Raw genomic sequence first — 19956 nt, forward strand, 5'->3', positions numbered from 1 at the left:
GTGTAACAATGCACTTTATTGTGAGGCTTACAGAGTAAAGTTTAATAATCCTAAGAAAAAAATCCAGGTTGAACCCAGGACCACAGAATTTAAAGGCAAGCATAATAATTTATATCAAACTACTTCCTCCACTAACTTTTTTGGATGTTTTAACATGATTAATTTTATTTATTTTTGTGGTACCATTAATATTTATCTTGATCATTGTGATAATTTGTAATCTTCACATCATTTACCATTGATTTCTTATCATCATAGAAAAAAAAAAAGAATTTTGTTTTTGTCTTGTTTTTAATATAGTGGCAGAGCAGCTTCAAGATTGACTCTAGATTTGCTAAAAGAACAAGGTTTTGATGAAAGTCATCCATTACCCTCAATGCACGCACACAACGTTACCGTACCAGGAGCAGCGGCTGGATGGTGTGACACTATCGAGTCATTTGGCAGTGGAAAGGTAAGTAAACATACCAACATTAATTCTAATGAAGTTATGTGTGAACTAAATATTGAATAACTACATTGATTGTATGTATGCTGTGTAGTTTTCCCTCCAGTGTGGGAGCGAAATGTAAGTGAACTAAACATTTTAATATTTATAAAGAAAGAATTTTATTGAATGAGTGAAACCCTGATGAATTTCTTCAGTGATCCTTGTCCCTCACTTTGCTGTTCGCTTGTTCAATAGGCAAGTCACTTTACCTAAGGTTGTCTCTCTTTTTAAAGATATTTATGCTGGAATTTGAAGGGGGAACCTTGACCACTAAGCTTTTGCTCCATTTATTAATCAAATACAATCATTTTTAACCATTTTACAGTTATCAATGGCAGAGATTCTAAAACCAGCAACTCGGCTTGCCGAAAATGGATTCCCATTGCATCCAATAGCAGCGTACTACTGGAAGAGGGAATCTGAAAAGTTACTAAGGGAAGGAAACAAACACGGAAAAGATCTGTTAATTGACGGAAAACCACCAAAAGCCGGACAAATCATGAAAATGCCATTTCTTGCACAGACTTTTAAGGTGAATGAAATTAAATTTGTCTTTCAGAATTCAATTGGAATGATTTTAGCTACATGTAAATACTATATATATTAAGTTCAAGGGACAGTGTATTAAGCATAATTAGGCTTGCTTGTGATTGGGTCAAAATTCTGGCCTGGGTTCAAAATCATTTATGCATGGCAGTCATAACTCCGTATCATACTATAATCTCTTGTTAGTAGATTATCATACACTAATGATTGTGCATTAATGTTGCCATTCAGTGCAATGCGCACAAGTTCACACCATTTGATTAGTGGTCTAGCACAACTCATCGTGTCCTAACATAGCCTATGTGTTTACAGACTTGCCTCACTGCTTGACCACTTGAATTCATTTGTTATTGTTAAAATACAGGAGATAAGCAATAAAGGAAAGAGTGGATTTTATGAAGGAAGAATTGCAGAGGCCATTGTGAGTGTAGTGAGGGAGAATGGAGGATTGCTGTCATTGGAGGATCTTTCACACCATATAAGTACAATAGTTGAACCAATCTACGTGGACTACAAAGGTCAACGGGTTTGGGAGATTCCACCAAATGGTCAAGGAATAACAGCCCTCATTGCACTCAACATACTAGAACAATTTAAACTTGCAGGTACCTAATAAGGGATTACAAAGAAAATTACAAGTACTGTCAATTCAAAGCAATGAATCAATTATTAGAATCAATTTTTAGGTTTAAATTCTACTAACGGTCTAATCTGTTTATTCACTTTTCATATAATTTTTTTTAGAAATGGGTCACAACTCAGCACAGTATTTGCACACATTAATTGAGGCACTGCGTCTAGCTTTTGCTGACAGTCTGTGGTATTGTGCCGATCCTGGTATAGTGAATGTTCCTATCAGTCAACTCCTCAGCAAAGGCTATGCTAAACAAAGATGCAACATTATTCATTCTAAAAGGTAAGCTTTAGGACTAAAATCATGTTCATACATTTTGCATAGTGCATTTTCAAAAGGAAAATGCTACATCTCTCACTAAGGGATACAGTGAGACACACCAAGATAAGAAAAATAATCGGACAATATAGAGGAGATGGGCAGGATACCTTTCATGAATAAAAGACCAAGAAATTAACAAATTGGCAACCAAGAACCCAGGAAAAGGAGACAAAAAATAAGTGGAGGGACGACATCACGCCAAACTGGGCAAGAGCAGCAATGAACAGAAAAAGATGGAAAATACTGGAGGAGGGCTTCACACAACAGTGGGTGAAAAGCCTGATGATTGTTTTTCCGAAAGATGAATCAAAATGTATGTAGTATATATATTATTTAATATATTATGTAGTTCTTATCATACTTATCAGTAGACACACTTTTTTCTTTTTAGACGAAATGACAGTATACAACATGGAGGTCCATTTTCCAGCAGCGATACAGTATACTTCTCCGTAGTTGATGGCAGTGGAAATGCTTGTTCTTTTATTAATAGTAATTACATGGGATTTGGAACTGGTTTAGTCCCTGCTGGCTGTGGATTCACATTACAGGTTAGTATACTTTTGCCTGACACGCATTACATCAGCTGAAGAATTGATATCTGCACTCTGCTTGTCGATTTGATTCGGGCATTAAAAATACATTGGGGCCTCCATGTAAACTTGTTGGCCAATACAGTGTGCCAGGTGTTGGACTTTCAATCAGAAGGTCAGGGGTTTGAGACCGATGCTTGTCACACTGCTTGTGTCCTTGGGCAAGACAATTTATCTGCATTTGCCTCTCTTCATCTGGTAGGAGGTGAATGATTCGGAATGAGTAGTGCTGATTACACGCATAACTGGGAATACTCCCTGTAGAGCAGATTCTGTATCCTATGAATAGGGCAAAAGCGATGCGAGACTCTGGTAAAGAGTGCTATATAAATGCCAAATTATTATTACTTTATTCAGCTCCTTGGATGTTCAAATCTACAAGGCTACAAAAAATTCCTGAAGTCTTATTCATCCCTATGTTATTATGATTTTGGGATTCTGCATAGTAATGAAGTACAATTTCTGCTAAAAAAACAAAGCCGAGCTTAGATTTTAAATATTTTGGTTTGGTCACGCTTGAGAGGACATAAAGAGTTTCATTTTTGGCCTTTTACTATGGAAAATTCTACTACTGTACACTTTTCTTTTTTAGAATCGTGGTGCTAATTTCTCCCTGAATCCTGACCATCCTAATGCACTAGCTCCGGGCAAACGACCTTACCATACAATCATACCTGCCATGGTAACTGATGCCAAGACTGGTGACCTCTTAATGAGCTATGGAGTGATGGGAGGATTCATGCAACCACAGGGCCATGTACAAGTAAGTGTAGTCCCCTTTTTTGTCAAGGTTTTGAGTATAAGCTGCCCATATATGGGCATTATAATATCATATCATGCCTATATATGGGAAATTCATAGGTATATTTGTTATGGACAGAGATTATAATTGTTGTGGCTTTGGTATATTGTTTCACATGTATACGCTGTGTATATGTTTTGTATCAGTCTGGTAAATTTAAGTGTGTTTCGATTCTACAGGTGTTATTGAATATGTCAGAATTCAATATGGACCCTCAGCATGCTTTGGATCAACCCCGCTTCTGTATCGGACCTGGACATGAGGGCGCTGTTGGAGCAGTAGCCATTGAAGATGGAATACCAGAATCGGTTATCAAGGAGTTAGAGTCAATGGGTCATGATTTGCAGGGGCCAGTCAAAGGTTCTGGGAGAAGTATTTTTGGACGTGGGCAAGTTATTACTATTGGCAACTGGTGGGCTGACGATGCGGAGAGGAATTCTGATGTTGTCCTCTGGGGTGGTTCTGATCCCAGGGGAGATGGAGCAGCAATTGGATACTAGTGAAATATTTCTAAATATATATTATATAATTTTATCATCAACATGCTACTATAAAGCTACCATGGACATACAAAATCTTCCAAAGATTATTAATCAATTTGATTGAATGTACAGTACTATATAAATGTTAATTATTTCATGTAATTTGGAATATTTATATGAATAAATTTCACTACAGTATATTATTTTTGACTTACAGCGTCATTGAGTATTTTATCTTCATATCATTCCGTATTATTGGCTGATATGAACTAAATCATTGGGATAACCCTGTACAGTACAGTACTCGAAAGATACAATGGATACATAGTTTTATCAAATGATGATGCTTAAAAGCTAATGATACTGTAAAATACTGGCCCCTAAACAACATCCTCTATATACAGTACTTTCATACCAAAACTTTGTCATTTCTAAATATCTGTTGTCATTGTTGTGTGTTGCATAAGCACCACATGTTTATCAACGTTGAACCCTCTGCCAAACAGACTAATAGATGGTTATCAGAAAAATATACATGGTACACATGAATAACAACTGCGAGAGAAAATATTCAATCAAATTAAGATTTATTTTCAATTTTGTACATCAACTGTTACTAGTTCTAAGGGGAAAACATAGATGGGAGATGCAATAAATTCTCTATACAAATATCCGAAATAGCTCTCCTATATCTCAGATATACTGCCGGTAGTGAATTAAAACAGAAGATATCATTAAGATTAAAAGAATTCAGTTTTACAGCTAATTTATAATTACGGAAATACTAAATTGATTACCTGGCAATTTAAGGGTCTAGGCAAAGATTTACATATTATTCACGCATTTGTTATTGGCAAGAAAAACAGTTTTCTACTAATTTTCAATTGAAATGTAATTACCTCAGTGGCGGATCCAGGTATTCAAAATAGAGCGGGCCTAGGGATGGACTTGCAGATCACAGATAGAGGGTCCTCCTCTGCCCCTCCCTCGGCCCCACCATGGTTGGGGCAGAGGAAAGGAAATTTATGATTATGGCAAGTCTTTAGGGCCGGAAATGGCACTCTCGGGCTTAAGTATGATTGTAATTTTAAGTTTTTCTCCATTTTTTAAAATAATTTTTATAAATTTAGGAGGAGGCCCCAGGCGGGCTCGGCTTTCCTTGAATTCGCCACCGAACCTAGTTGAATACATAAAGCAACATTATTTTTTATCTTAAAAACAGACAGCACATCTTTAATGTAAGAATTGCCAATGTCAATACAATTAGCAGGTGTTAGACAGGAATTGCAAAAACAGCTCTTGTAAAATGAACATAATATTTTACCCTGTACATATACACAACAATGGTGGGGATCCAGGAGGTAGTAAAGGGGAGATTCAACCCCCAGCAGCAGCAGAAAATAGAAAATCAAGTGAGAATAATAATGGTTAAATCCTTGAGCAGCAGAAAACAAATCAAGCGCAAAATTGTTTAGATATGCGATAAATATGGCTAAGTCTTGAGCATTCAAGAAACTTAGCCCCTTGGACCCCTCCCCGCAAAATAAGGGGGCCAAACATCACCAACCCTTCCCATTTAAAACATAGGTACCCGACTGACACCTGGCAGAAAATTCAAGGATCTGCCCCAGCACAAGTATACTCTTAGGCAGTATCACAGTGTATGCTTTGAACAAACAGGAAATAGTTTTGCGGTCTGTTAAAAATATAGAAGTATGTCCAATTTAGCCATGCAATTTACTCCATTAATACTAAAAATAAAATTATTCATAATGCAACAATTTAAGTGTTCAGTGACAAGATATGTCAATACTAGCCACATGATAAATCAATACTGATCATGAGATGTGATAGGTTTTTTGGCATGTCTCAGACACATGTAGTGCCTAATGGCAAAGACAATAAATATAGCAGAATAGAGCAGCTTCCCAATATAGTGGAACATCCGTTCGAAATGCATTGTGGGTACACGGAGAGCAATTTTACCCCATCCGCACGGTGGCGCTATACATCAATTCAGTAGTAAAGATGCTGGTTCGTTTGTTTCATGTAGTTTCTCCACTCAGTCAAATGGTCAAATTTTACCCCGCTCACGGGAGGGCCAATGTTCCATCAATTTTAATGCAAATACGCGGAACAGCTCATTCTTCTGCTATTTAAGTTCTTTGCTAATAATGAATTACATTCCTGGTATGACACATTGCGAAACAAGGTATAAAAAAAATCTTGTTCTAACAATCCAACTTATCATATACACAGCATTGAGCAGCAAGAATAATGTTACATCATCATTTTATTTAAAAATGAATAAAGTTAATGTAGTTAATTATTATCTATCAAAAAAAAACTGGATTATGTTAGGCATCAATGTCGTTAATAATCATTAAATTATTAATGCCTAATGGATAGCAAAAAACGGCTAGAATAAACAAATCCTGAAGTCTGTATTTTGTGTTAAAAACCCCGTAATGTATGACAAAAGTAAACAATAATTATTTGGTCCCTCAAGTTCATGATTGTAATGTTAATTATAACTAAATACAGTATGTGAAAAAATATATATTGGAGAAACCAGAACACTAGTTAAAAAAACAGCAGTAAGAATATAAAAGAAATAATATATAATTAAAATAACATTCTCCAATCACAATAAAAATGATCAAGATACTGTGATTTAACCAAGAAATTATTCATATTTATTATTAATGAATAAATAACTTTTATTTTACTCATGAAGCGCATCCATTAGATTGCACTCCATAAACAATAAATACATTCACAATCTACATGTTTTAATACCTATATCTGTAATTCTTACTGTAGACTTGTGTTGGTAATTCACTGAATACTATTACAAAATACTTTAGTGATAGAAGACAGCAAGGATTTTTATGAAATGGAACTTTACACACAAGGCTAACAATTGCTGTATACAATTACTCACTGATGAACACTGAAAACATGCAAATATGGGGCAGACAGAGAGAGGGCGAGAGCAGATACTAGGGAAAATTAGCTCATAGATGGAGGGGGGCACTAAAGGAAATTTATGGCCCACGAAGGTAGTATGGAGTGACAGGTGATACCAAAATTTGTCCACCTGTCTTACATGCACTGAAGCCCTCGGATCTGTCAACAGGTTTCATTTTTGCTAACATAGCGAAAAGAGAATGAGATTGTATATGTGGTGATTTAATATGTAATAGTTTAATATCATAGTATACAGTGCCCTTGGAATGGTTCTATAATTTTTGAGGGGTTTATTTAAGTATATACAAAATAGACTCCAGGTAACGAACATGCAAGACTACTTCACATTTCACACAAATAGATATCAAATAAAATTGGTACATAATAACAAATAATAAATAAAGGTATTTTTAGTTAATGCAACATATACATATACAAAATCAATAACTAAATACTTGATAATTATTATAAACAATTAAATTCAATTGCTTCATAACTTTGTGTGAATTAATTATTGGATAACCAAGCAAAATAGAATTGTATGATTTACTTGTTAAATATGAACAGAATCCATGGTTTTAATAGTGTTATTCTAATTTTAAAAATTATTTTCCGAGATTATCTTACTTAAAACTATTGATAGAATGAATAACATTTAATTTAAAATAGATGGAGAATGTACAACTTGTGACAAACCTCTTAATTATGAGATATTGCACTTATATTTTTACGCAATACATGCATTTCAGTTGACAAAATTGGTTCCATATTACAACATTATTTAACTAATTTAACTAAAATTTAGAGGGATCAAATAAAAAATGCACTAAATTTCTACAGTTTGTGGAATATGCAAGTAATTTTAACAGGGAAAGTATTGCTCGGGTAAACATGGGGTAACTACTAAGAATATAACACAGATTAATAGATGAAATGTGGGTGAAATATTGTCACTACTTTTAAAATCTAGTAGTAAAAATGAAGGATGTTTAACCATGCATGAAAACAAGAAAAAACCTTTACACCCGTTGAATTTCAAAAAGTTTCACGTCCGTATCAAACCAGATCGGGGGCTCCAGGTTCCTTAACGTCATTAAGCAAGATACGAATACAAAAGATGAGAAAAAAAAAACTAAATTCAACACATCATTTGAGCATACATTTGACATATATATTACATAATCCATCTAGCCAGATTTTATTTTAATAAAAAATCATTTACAATCTTTTAATATCAAATATTCAATCCATAAAAAAAAAAATTGTCATAAAAAAATTGCAATTCATATCATAAACTTGAATAGCATTGTACCGGACATTCTATCCGGCATTAAATCAAAAAAGTTTGAGAATACCAAGAAATTAAATATTTAAAAACAAAATTGTTATTAAAAGCAGCAAAAATTTCACCACCATATTGTAAAAAGAAATGTTGGTGATATTTTTGGACAATTTTGGATCTTCAGAGACAATTCAAGTTTTTTCAACCTTACAACAGACTCCTTCAATCGAAACTCATGATTTACACCTGCTGTTCACCACATATTTACACATTGTTTGTGCAAACATTAAAAAATTGATAGAGAAAAACCATTTTAATGCTGTCCATAAAAAAATGAATCGATTTAATTAGAAACAATAAAATACATCTTGCTTTAGCTAATATCTTTGACTCTTTGTACTTCGAAGAGCTTCACGCCAGTGTCATACCAAATTGGCGGATCCACGTTCCTAGAAAAGAGACGATTGGATACTCAGACATTAGATGTTAGGATTACACCATGAATAACACACTATAGCAATTTTACTGCACTGCTATCCATTAAATCTTTATTATTTTAGTTTTAATTAGTACAGTAGTATTAGTATTGTAATTAGAGTAAGTAATATTTTTCTCAACCTATGTTATACATTTAGTCTTTATTTTTAAGTGCATAAAGGTCAATAATGCACTTTAAGGTAAATTATAACTATTGACCTTTTGTCCTTAAAATGTAAATTATATTTGACCTATAAGAGCACAAAGGCCATTTATAAAAAATCTAATGCTTGTTTGAGTATTATAGTTGTTTTATGTTCTTGTGTGTTCTTTGGAGCAAGGTTAGACTAACGTCGCTGTCTGATTTTAAAAAATACATTGATGCTAATACTAATGGGGGGTCGTTATTTAGTCTTTATTTTTAAGTGCATAAAGGTCAATAATGCACTTTAAGGTAAATTATGATAACTATTGACCTTATGTCCTTAAATTGTAAATTATAATTGACCTATAAGAGCACAAAGGCCATTTATAAAAAATCTAATGCTTGTTTGAGTATTATAGTTGTTTTATGTTCTTGTGTGTTCTTAGGAGCAAGGTTAGACTTCTGTTAAATTTGACATGTCATTTGAAATAGATCATTTTCCAGCAGAAAATTAATTTGATCAGATATCTCTGAAGCTGAATCATTTTCAGATATATATTTGATCAAACAATTTCTGCTAAGTCTGGAAGTCTGTCAACACACTCAATTTTATATAATAAATATCTGTGACTTGTCCATATATGGATGTGACATGACATCATATATGGGCAAATCCTATATAATTATCACAAAAAACCTAATAGTATGGACAAAGTCTAAAAAAACATTTTCTGATAGTGTTTGCGCAGTTTAGGTGTCTCCCTTTCTGTATATTCTTACCACTGTACAGAAGACTGAGGAAACATCTTTGTAAAACACACATATGATAAACTGTGAAAAACGTTAATTGATTTATATAGCGCTTAACGCCAACAAGGCCTCTAAGCGTTTCACATTACTACCCACGGTCATTGGATTAAAAGCCTATGGAACACAAACTCAAGCTCCCTGAAGAAGTATTACATAAAGTTGCAGCAGCTACATCAGTGCATTTTGGCATTTAACCCTACCAGGTACCTATTTATACTCCTGGATGGAGAGAAGCAATGCAGATAAAGTGCCTTGCCCAGCAACACAAGTGAAATGCACAGTGCGGGGATTGAAACCCCGACCTTGAGGTTGGGAATCCAACCGTTCCGACTGCGCCAAACCACTTCTACTTATTACTTATCGTTAAAATGTATGTTTTTTTATATCATGTAAGGAGTAAAGAAAATCTTGGCATAAGTACATGATTTCCCATACCCCACCAACCCTTCCCCAACTTCTAGACTATGCTTATGAAGCCTTGTTGCACTTTGTCTGCTGTTTGAATTTACAAAATATGTTGCATTTTGATACTAACCTCAAGTATATGATGCCCCACATGTAAGTCCTGAACCACATCTGCGTTCCGCTGTTGGCCTGATATTTACGAATAAGTATGGGATGCGGCACTGGAAGTAAACCAACTAATGTACCATGCTGAAGAAATTTCAAGATTTCACTTTCATCTGTCAATCCCCTGTAGAAAAATAATCAAATTACATTAGAAAGAGTCAGAGACAGTGTCGAACTTTGTTGATTTGATTTATATACAGTATATTGTAACAAGCAAAATAATGAATTGTCCTAATTGGGTAAAAGTTGTCCAAAATTGGTACAGGTTGGCTTAGATAATAAGTGTGCATGAAAATAAGTATCTGCAATTCCTACTATCTGTTGTAATCAATGCAGGCATCATCAGGTCTAGTAGATAATTTAATATAATATATATAAAAATAAAATTTTTAAGATCTTACTTATCGATGCAGATTTTCTCAACTTGAGGGACAAGAACTTGAAGTAATCTCATTATGGTCTGAAGAGGCAGTTTCTGTTTCCATGTTTGTACCTACAAAGAGACAGAAAATATGATTAATTCATTTTGTGTACTGGCCCAGCCATTGTGCGAGCATTGTGTGTCACGTGGGCAGCGAAAAACAGTTTACATTTTTTACTTGCAATTCTGTTTTACTTGCAATTAATAATGAAATAAAAAACCAATCCTACCCAATCTGTTGAAGGTTTCCAATCTCCCTGCGTTGTACCACTTGTTGTACTTGTAACCGAGGGCGCCCTTCTGGGGTGACCTTCATCTAGGCTCATAGACGCTAAGGTTGCAGCTACTGTTGAGCCTCCTTTTAAAGGAGACGTTTTGCTATCATCAGCCACTGAACTTTCTGTATCACTTACTGGAGCAGCCTATGGATTTAATAACAATATTATTATAATTTTTGACAATTACAATTTTAGAATCAAGCATTAGGGGTTCTTTCATCTAAATCTAAGCTTATGCCACCCTTGCAACTCGACTCAACTCAAATGGCATCAACCTTTGGCAACTAAACAGCAAATCTTAGTTGCGCGATTTGAGGCGACATGAGCGCTCCAATCGCCAGTTTCTCTCAGTTATTTATGAAATGATTAGCTGTCAACTGATATGAGAACAAACAAATTTTACTCTAATACTTTACATATATTTATTAGAAATGGAATCAGCTGTACCTGAGAGGCAAGAGAGGCCTGCTGGCTGGATGTAGGCTGGATACTCTGAGCATTGCCCGCTGCCACCATTGGCTGTCCTGGGGCTGCTAACTTGGATTTTTCTGTCATTGACTCAACACCTAAGACAAGATAGAGCACCATTTACAACAACATTATAAACAATACAAGTATACATTATTAACAATACAAGTATACATTATTATTGTTAATTGTCCTTCCTCAGGTATATGCACAAACATTATTTCTGATTGATTTTTATTGAAAACAATGTATAATAATAAGCAAAATGTTTGATAAGTTTGCTAAAAGAATCTAGACAGATGAGAAAATTTTATTGACAAATTAAAAGAAAGAAAAACTGTGAGAATGAGATGAGAGAAAATATAATTTAATCTTTCTAAAATATCATTGAGTTTGTTGAAACAAGTCTTGTAATGCAAGCTCATAATCATTTCAATTACTATTTATCATACTCAGTAATAGTTGAGATATATACATACTACAAAACTACATACATACCTGGGGTTGCTGCAAGAGAAGCCTTTAATGTCCCTGGTTCTGCATCAATAGGGGGAATAGCGCCCTCCATTGTCTGTGGTTCTTGCTCCGTGGATGGTGTGTGTTGCATTTTACGCCCTCGCTTCACTAGAGCTTTGCTGATGGACACTTGGTCCGTGGGTAGATTAGCGAGTTGGTGGAACACATTCCTTTTCCTGATAATTGTGTACACTAAATTTGAATTTCCTGAAAAGAAAAATGTATCAATGGTAAATAAATTATTCTTTTAGTTTCATAAACAAATATAAATAAAATATAATAAGTAAAATGCTCTACCATTATACTCTCATCATGGTCTTATTATAGCCACAACTACTGCTTTTCAATGCTTATTTGTTTATATAGACTGATTCATTTACAGTGATTAATCTCCCTCTGCAGATGCCATAGCTGGCAGATTCAGCAGGGGCCTCTTCATCTCTTCATCATTATAAGTTCCCACAAGCATCTTGCTGATTATCAAGGAAATAGAGTGCGATGTATTTTCACATCATTTTAAAGTCACAATAACAAAGGAAATTTTATGATTAATATTAAGTAAATAACAACAAAACAATGTTTGATTTAAATATTACTTAGAAATTAATTGAGATTTACCATTCAATTCATTTTTTTTTCCATTTAAAGAAACATTTATTGACCATAATTGATGAAAATAACAATAATAAAAAATAGATAACAAAAAGCAAACGTTTACTATGGTCGAGAATCAACACAGACAGGAGTGATTGGTCTGTTTCTGAACAAAATATAAAAATTATATTAACACAAAAGATCAACTAACGACATGCTTAATTATAGATTTGCTTTGCAAAATGCTTTATAATATGCTTATGATTATAGTATCTTTTTTATGAACATTAAATATTATATTAAATATAAAATATGATAAGAAATAAGTAAGTTTTCAGTCTTATGGTTTGAATTCAATCAAGTAGTATTTAATGACATGTAAAATTTGTTTACCATCAAACTGGTATTGAATTATATTGTTAAACACTTCCAAGAGAAAGAAGACCAGATGGTGATTTGCTGGATTAGAGAACAAGAACCACGGCGTTGAAAATGCTTCCAAAAGATGGAGAAGCTTGTTTGCCGACACCATTGACAGGCTCTTAAGGTACGGTGACACTGAGGAAAGACACAATGAAATCAATCAATCAATCAATCAATCAATCAATCAATCAGTCACTCACTCAAAAAATTATTTTTGACACTTGTATTATAGTAGTATGAAGACACATTTTGACTAATATTTTTATTGCACATATATCATGCCATCTGATGAGTACAATTATTGTGCTAGAAACTCTAGATGAAACAAAGTATCCTGCAAGTGTTTGGACACGATAAGACGACTATGCGCTTGGAAATTATTACCCCCCCCCCCCTCACGATCATTGGATCAAACACTTATGGCACACACACTCTCAGTTGCTGTGGATGCTCCATGCCATAACCAGCTAGATCCTACCAAGCACCTATTTATACTCCTGTGTGCAGTATGTTAATAAAGTGCCTCGCTTCCAAGGCAAAATGGCACGAGAGATTTAGTCGAAAGCCTTAACCCAGGAACGTATTTAAGGTGGGCAGGACCACCAAGTCTTGCAAGTTTTCCACCTAGCCTAAAGCTAATTTCATGGCCCTCCACCCACCTTTATTAACCTCCTTGCCCATCCTTATAATCCACTCTTTATTATTATGAGTTTACTCATTTTATCATCACCCACACTTAGTTTTCTACAGCTAAAACCCTGTGAAATGTAATTACTTCGCCAACAACTCTAACATAAGATTCCTCCATTACTCACCATTGACAATGATTGTAAGTAGGCAGTCAAATAGAGGTTGTAATCTTGGATGACCAGATGTGATAATTTTATGAAATACCTACAAAAAATTGTATTAAAATTATTGAAAATACTGAACAGTAATACTCAAAATATATATTACAATTCTATATTATTATCAGAGAAAATATGTAATGTATTAGAGTTCAAATATTTTTTTAAATTCAGTTAAATGCGTAGCTAAAATAATGAATCATTTAATATAAATGATTAAAAATACTATCATTATCATTGTAAATTTTAATATCATTAACAAAAATCATTATTTCTATTATTGACCAAATGATTGAATTTAATGGTATTTCAGTCTGGCATCATATTCTTTGGAGTTTCTTTCAATTCAATACTTTCATAACCTGGAATGTTTTAATACACTTACAATAATAAGAAAATCTGCGTGAGTGCCAGTAAATACCGGAATGTCCATAGGAACTCGCACACTATACGGCTTGTTTAAACGAACGCCAAAATTCCGCTCACCGCTCAGCAGCAGTAAAATAAACACACCGATGTGTATCAGTCCAACTCTTGCTGCAAGGAAAAAAAAAGATTATGAAGATTAATTATTTTGAAGTGCATATTTTACATGTGATTATTCCTCATCATAGAATTATAAAGCAAGTTGTTATGTAACTGTGATGCGACTCGTTTCTAGTGTACAACTTACACTGGTCAGCTCTGGCGTCATTCAAATGGTAGAGGATTGGCACAAGAACATCCAGTACATCACTACTCTTGAGAACATAGAAGAGGAACTTCTTGTTGTGGTCACACATCTTCCAGAAAAGAACCAGTAACTCTTGATGGAATGCAACCTTCTTTGTGGAGCCAGGTAAATAAGTCTGAAACAAATAGCCGGTATATATTTAGCCAAAAGGACGATTATCTATGTACGCAGTATTTATATGATAATTAGTCAGGGCGCACTCTAATTCCAACATTGATGACAGGCAGGCCAATTTAAATTATAGCTGGGAAAATTTCCACATAAAACAAAAAATAATTCATTACAGTAATGCTTCTCTTGAAATCATCATCAAATGCATAATTTATTAGCCCATTTCATAAAAAAGTAATTAGTAGTTTTTAAGGCAATTTTTAAGAAGCTGAGCATATGGGCATCCCAAATTGTATGCCCTTTAATACTATAGGTCAATCAAAGGTCATATTATAAGGAGAAAGCTAAAAATACACGTGCGTACCTGTATTAGTGGATTGTTCAGAAGTCTTGTTAAACCGTGTAAAATGAAACAAAAATCTTCTTCCCTATGTATTCTTGATAAGTAATTCACAAAAAGGTTGTCTGGACCACTCTATAAGGACAAAAATATGTAATATAATTTAACAGTGGTGACATTGTTTACACATTTTCCAATTTTAATCCATAAACCTCACCCTTCGTAACTATAATCTTATCTATCAAACAAGTCATGTGTTTTTCCATGTCCGCTGAGTTTGACAAATAAAAACTGATAGTATATGATATCAGTGAAAATGAAGAGGCATCATTTTTATCAGTTGTACTGTAGGTTTTTATATCTTATTACATTAATTTCTTTTCACTTGTAAATTACAAAACTATTTTAAATAATTTGCAATATGAACAAAACCATATAAAAATGAGCTTTTATTTCATTAAAAAAAATTGATTTGAATTAAAATATTAGAAAATTAAGAAAGACCATACCTCATGGGACCCTTCTACGGTAGCTCCGGTACCGGTTCCATCTACCGACACCGGTGAAGCTGGCGGCCCTTCATGGTCCAATGTGACACACAGAACCTGAGACGCCACTTCCACCAATGGTTCTCGGTAGTCGGCAAACATGAGATGGTTGTAAGGTACCCCGTACCCGATTGGATCATAGGCGCATACTACGTTCAGTAATGATGTAAAGAGGGGAAGTGCATGGCGATTTTCAGCAGAACAGAAGTAAGATATCCATAGATTAGGCTGGTTATGCGCATCACCTGCGAAGAAATAACAGAAATATGAAGACCACTCTAATTAATGAGTCAAAGAATTTTAAAAATTTGTCAAGCATTTTACCTAATCTATTTACAGATTAAAAGAAAGTTCAAAGATCAAATTCTCTTGTACTGTACTTACTGATAGGTGGAAGATACATGGTTTCTGAGAAGCAGGTAAGTAGAAGCTTAAGAAGTTCACAGCGAATCAGATCATACTGGGCATAGCGTGGGGGTGTGTTAGCAAATCCTACACCAGCCTCCCAAATGTATTCACAGCTATCAATTGACTGTAGATCTTCATGGTTGTCCTAAGCAAAATAAAGGTTAAAGGTTATGTAATATACCACATAAAATACTAGGGTCACTATGTGCTAAAAACAAGTGAAAAGATATACATACATACTTACTTGTTACTTGTCTTCCTAGCCGTTTTCTTTCATAGAAAACATATGGTCGTCATTGACTGATTTGCATCAGTTGACATTGCCAGGTATGACCATGAGAGAGATCTTACTTTAAAGAAGTGCTCCTCAATTATTCATATATTTATTTTATTTTATTTCACTACAAACATGTTTTGGTAAGAAAAAATTGTTTAGTAAACAAAAACCGATCATGCGCTTACTGGTCCTGGTTTCTTGTGAGGGGACACGGTGAAGTCCGGACAAAACAAAAGGTCTGACACAGAGTTAAGCAATGACTGTGCTAATGGTTGCGTTTCCTCATCACTCTGTCAAAAAACAAACAGAAAAAGACAAGAAAATAATTGATGTGAGCTTTACACTAGTAATACAGCTACTGAACTAATGAAGCTAACACCTTTGAATAGTATTGATACCGCCCACTCCCTCACAGTTTATATAATTATATAACTGAATTTTATTTGCAATAATTAAGCAAAATTCAAGGGGAAAAAATTCATAAGTATACAAATTTAAAATCAGAATTTGGGCCCAAGGCACTAGCATTGAGTTAACGCAGCTACTGTAACACCTTTGAATAGTTTTGATACCGCCCACCCCCTTACAGTTTATGTAAATACATAACTGCATTTTATTTGCAATAATTAAACAAAATTCTAGGGGTAAAATTCAAAGTATACAAGCTTAAAATCAGAATTTGGGCCCAAGGCACTAGCATTGAAATAACACAGCTAACACCTTTGAATAGTGTTGATACCGCCCACCCCCTTACAGTTTATATAATTACATAACTGCATTTTATTTGCAATAATTAAACAAAATTCTAGGGGTAAAATTCAAAGTATACATACTTAAAATCGGAATTTGGGCCCAAGGCACTAGCATTATGAGTAAGACTCTAAACTGGATATAACAACTGCCTACTGTATTTTCTAATAAGTGGGAATGCCCCTCAAAAATAAAATGGAAGAGTCGAGCCATGGCACGAACATCCATTAACTCATTACAAAGAGTTGAGTGGAAGGCATCATTTTAGCTACTATTGCATGACTCGTTTTTGAAAAACTTACTGATTGACCAGGTAATGTTGACCAGAAGAACCCTCTCCAGTCAGGATCCTCAAAAATGTACGGTAATATTCTGGTGAGAAGTCGGACACAATTAAGAACGATGTGCTGATCGTTAGGAGATGAACAACCAGACTCTGCTGCTGCAACTAGCTTCTCTACAGCCTGCAAAAGAAATTAAATTACTGTACATAAAAGAATAGCAATAGTAATGAACACTAATAAATAATGGAAAAACACTAACAGTGTATACTGGGAATAGGAAACAAATCTCTGCAGGTTCAATACAATGATATACCATAATAAACTAAAAATTTAGTGTATCTTTTTGGTATAAAGTAAAACCTCAAATAGAAGCTCAATGGGCTTTATCTTGAGAAGAAGCCCATCTCGAATTGAAGCTCCCTCTTTAGTTAGCAAAAGTAGCCTCGAAAATAAGGCCATAGCATTGGCCATTTTTCGAGATAGTACAGTACATACACTGTACATGAATTTCAAGGAAACCAAAAAAAAAAAAAAAAAAAAATTAAAAACATGACTTGGTTTACAGCAGTTTAGGTGATTTAATGCCAGTTAATAAACTGCATGACACAGATTGATGTTAAAGTGGCCCTATTTATTGTTTTATAGTAGTAATTCCAAAAATTTACAGCATTCATTTTGAAAAGAGGGCATTTTGAAAAGATCGCAAAAAAAAAGAAGAAGCGCAGGGCTTTAGTTTGAGGTTTCATGGTGATTGTTTATATCGGCAATTCCCATGTTTCCAACCGCAAATCAGATCCAGCAACTTACCTCTAATTTGCCATGTGATGTACAGAAGGCATTTCATTCAGTGGTATTCATTATACACAATGAATGATCTTATATAAATTGGGGGGGGGGAGGGGGCAAACTTATGTAGGGGGGGGGGGGGGGGCAAACTTATGTAATTTTGTCCTAATATAGACTTTTTTATCAGCATATAATGTTGACAGTATTATATTATAAGTGCTATATGAGTAGTGATTGTGTTAATTTCCAGCTTGTAATTTCATGATTTGCAGTTATTATATTGCAGTGTATAAACAAAGATTGCCTGATGTATTAAAACATTGGACCAATAAAGATTTAATTGAAATTGAATAATTTCAAATGATCTCAAAATATTATTCAAGCATAGATGGAAATCTTTGTACATTGACACATAGAAATCAATATACAGTATCACATAGCAATATCAAATTAATAATTATTACCCAATTAAAACCTTTTAGATAAGTATGTTTTGGTCTAACCTTACCAGTTGTAATGAACTGATATTATATTTCAACAGACAAAAATACCAGTGGCGAATTTGGGTAAGGGAGTGGGGGTACGATTCCCTCCTCACTCCCGACCCATAAATTTTTCAAAATTACAAATAAAATGGAGCATAAAGAAAATTTATAAGTAAATTTAGTTCTGAGAGTGCCAATTCCATCTAGAGGTGCCATAATCATAAATTTTCCTACCACAGCCCCAACCATGATGGGTTGAGATGGTCTGCACTCTCCATTGGTAAGTCCCTCCCTGCCCCCCCCCCCCCCCCCCCTTCGAATTCCTGGATCCTGGATCGATCACAGTGTTTCAATTAAATTATGATGTTTTATCATAATCCTTTTCATACAGTATATTTATTAATGGAATGATTATTGTACTGTACACACACCTATGGTTAAACATCTAACAAGGAGAATGTGCAAATGGAATTGAAATGGGGACTATGATGCTATTTTAAAGATCTCTTCGATTCAGGGAACACACAGTGGCTAACACCAGTTTTTTCAAATAAAAGTTTTATTTTTTGAAGGTTTACATGGCGATAATCAATGACAAAATCCTCAAACTTTTGGTACACCATCTGTCTCTTATACACATCTAGATGTGTATAAGAGACAGGAGTTAACGCAGCTACTGTAACACCTTTGAATAGTTTTGATACCGCCCACCCCCTTACAGTTTATGTAAATACATAACTGCATTTTATTTGCAATAATTAAACAAAATTCTAGGGGTAAAATTCAAAGTATACATACTTAAAATCGGAATTTGGGCCCAAGGCACTAGCATTATGAGTAAGACTCTAAACTGGATATAACAACTGCCTACTGTATTTTCTAATAAGTGGGAATGCCCCTCAAAAATAAAATGGAAGAGTCGAGCCATGGCACGAACATCCATTAACTCATTACAAAGAGTTGAGTGGAAGGCATCATTTTAGCTACTATTGCATGACTCTTTTTTGAAAAACTTACTGATTGACCAGGTAATGTTGACCAGAAGAACCCTCTCCAGTCTGGATCCTCAAAGATGTACGGTAATATTCTGGTGAGAAGTCGGACACAATTAAGAACGATGTGCTGATCGTTAGGAGATGAACAACCAGACTCTGCTGCTGCAACTAGCTTCTCTACAGCCTGCAAAAGAAATTAAATTACTGTACATAAAAGAATAGCAATAGTAATGAACACTAATAAATAATGGAAAAACACTAACAGTGTATACTGGGAATAGGAAACAAATCTCTGCAGGTTCAATACAATGATATACCATAATAAACTAAAAATTTAGTGTATCTTTTTGGTATAAAGTAAAACCTCAAATAGAAGCTCAATGGGCTTTATCTTGAGAAGAAGCCCATCTCGAATTGAAGCTCCCTCTTTAGTTAGCAAAAGTAGCCTCGAAAATAAGGCCATAGCATTGGCCATTTTTCGAGATAGTACAGAACAAACACTGTACATGAATTTAAAGGAAACAAAAAAAAAAAAAAAAAAAAATTAAAAACATGACTTGGTTTACAGC

General features: G+C 34.3%; 2 protein-coding genes across 4 annotated transcripts in view; one reads left to right on the plus strand and one right to left on the minus strand.

The window, feature by feature from the left end:
- The window catches only part of LOC117117620 (glutathione hydrolase-like YwrD proenzyme), a 5099-nt gene extending 1187 nt beyond the window's left edge, over positions 1-3912 (plus strand). For both annotated transcript variants that reach the window (XM_033261990.1, XM_033261998.1), the window contains exons 3-9: positions 301-454; positions 816-1022; positions 1401-1641; positions 1781-1952; positions 2383-2542; positions 3177-3347; positions 3566-3912. In XM_033261990.1, coding sequence (XP_033117881.1) covers positions 301-454; positions 816-1022; positions 1401-1641; positions 1781-1952; positions 2383-2542; positions 3177-3347; positions 3566-3886 — 1426 coding nt within the window. In that variant the 3' untranslated portion in view covers positions 3887-3912. The remainder of the gene's footprint in view (positions 1-300; positions 455-815; positions 1023-1400; positions 1642-1780; positions 1953-2382; positions 2543-3176; positions 3348-3565) is intronic.
- A 1255-nt stretch (positions 3913-5167) lies between these two features.
- Positions 5168-19956, minus strand: part of LOC117117635 (protein HID1-like) — a 20388-nt gene continuing 5599 nt past the window's right edge. Inside the window, exons 3-17 of one of the 2 annotated variants that reach the window (XM_033262018.1) lie at positions 19410-19571; positions 16273-16377; positions 15787-15955; positions 15364-15647; positions 14879-14989; positions 14344-14518; positions 14056-14207; positions 13638-13716; positions 12793-12957; positions 11788-12012; positions 11269-11387; positions 10774-10965; positions 10524-10615; positions 10088-10246; positions 5168-7921 (exon numbers count right to left, since the gene is read on the minus strand). In XM_033262018.1, the coding sequence (XP_033117909.1) occupies positions 7858-7921; positions 10088-10246; positions 10524-10615; positions 10774-10965; positions 11269-11387; positions 11788-12012; positions 12793-12957; positions 13638-13716; positions 14056-14207; positions 14344-14518; positions 14879-14989; positions 15364-15647; positions 15787-15955; positions 16273-16377; positions 19410-19571 (2253 nt within the window). In that variant the 3' untranslated portion in view covers positions 5168-7857. Of the gene's footprint in view, positions 8570-10087; positions 10247-10523; positions 10616-10773; positions 10966-11268; positions 11388-11787; positions 12013-12792; positions 12958-13637; positions 13717-14055; positions 14208-14343; positions 14519-14878; positions 14990-15363; positions 15648-15786; positions 15956-16272; positions 16378-19409; positions 19572-19956 lie in introns of both variants that reach the window. The other variant, XM_033262010.1, reaches the window with a different exon arrangement.

The sequence above is a fragment of the Anneissia japonica genome, unplaced genomic scaffold (genome assembly GCF_011630105.1).
Source record: "Anneissia japonica isolate Jap-2015-1 unplaced genomic scaffold, ASM1163010v1 scaffold108273_len470852_cov203, whole genome shotgun sequence".
Taxonomy (NCBI): domain Eukaryota; kingdom Metazoa; phylum Echinodermata; class Crinoidea; order Comatulida; family Comatulidae; genus Anneissia; species Anneissia japonica.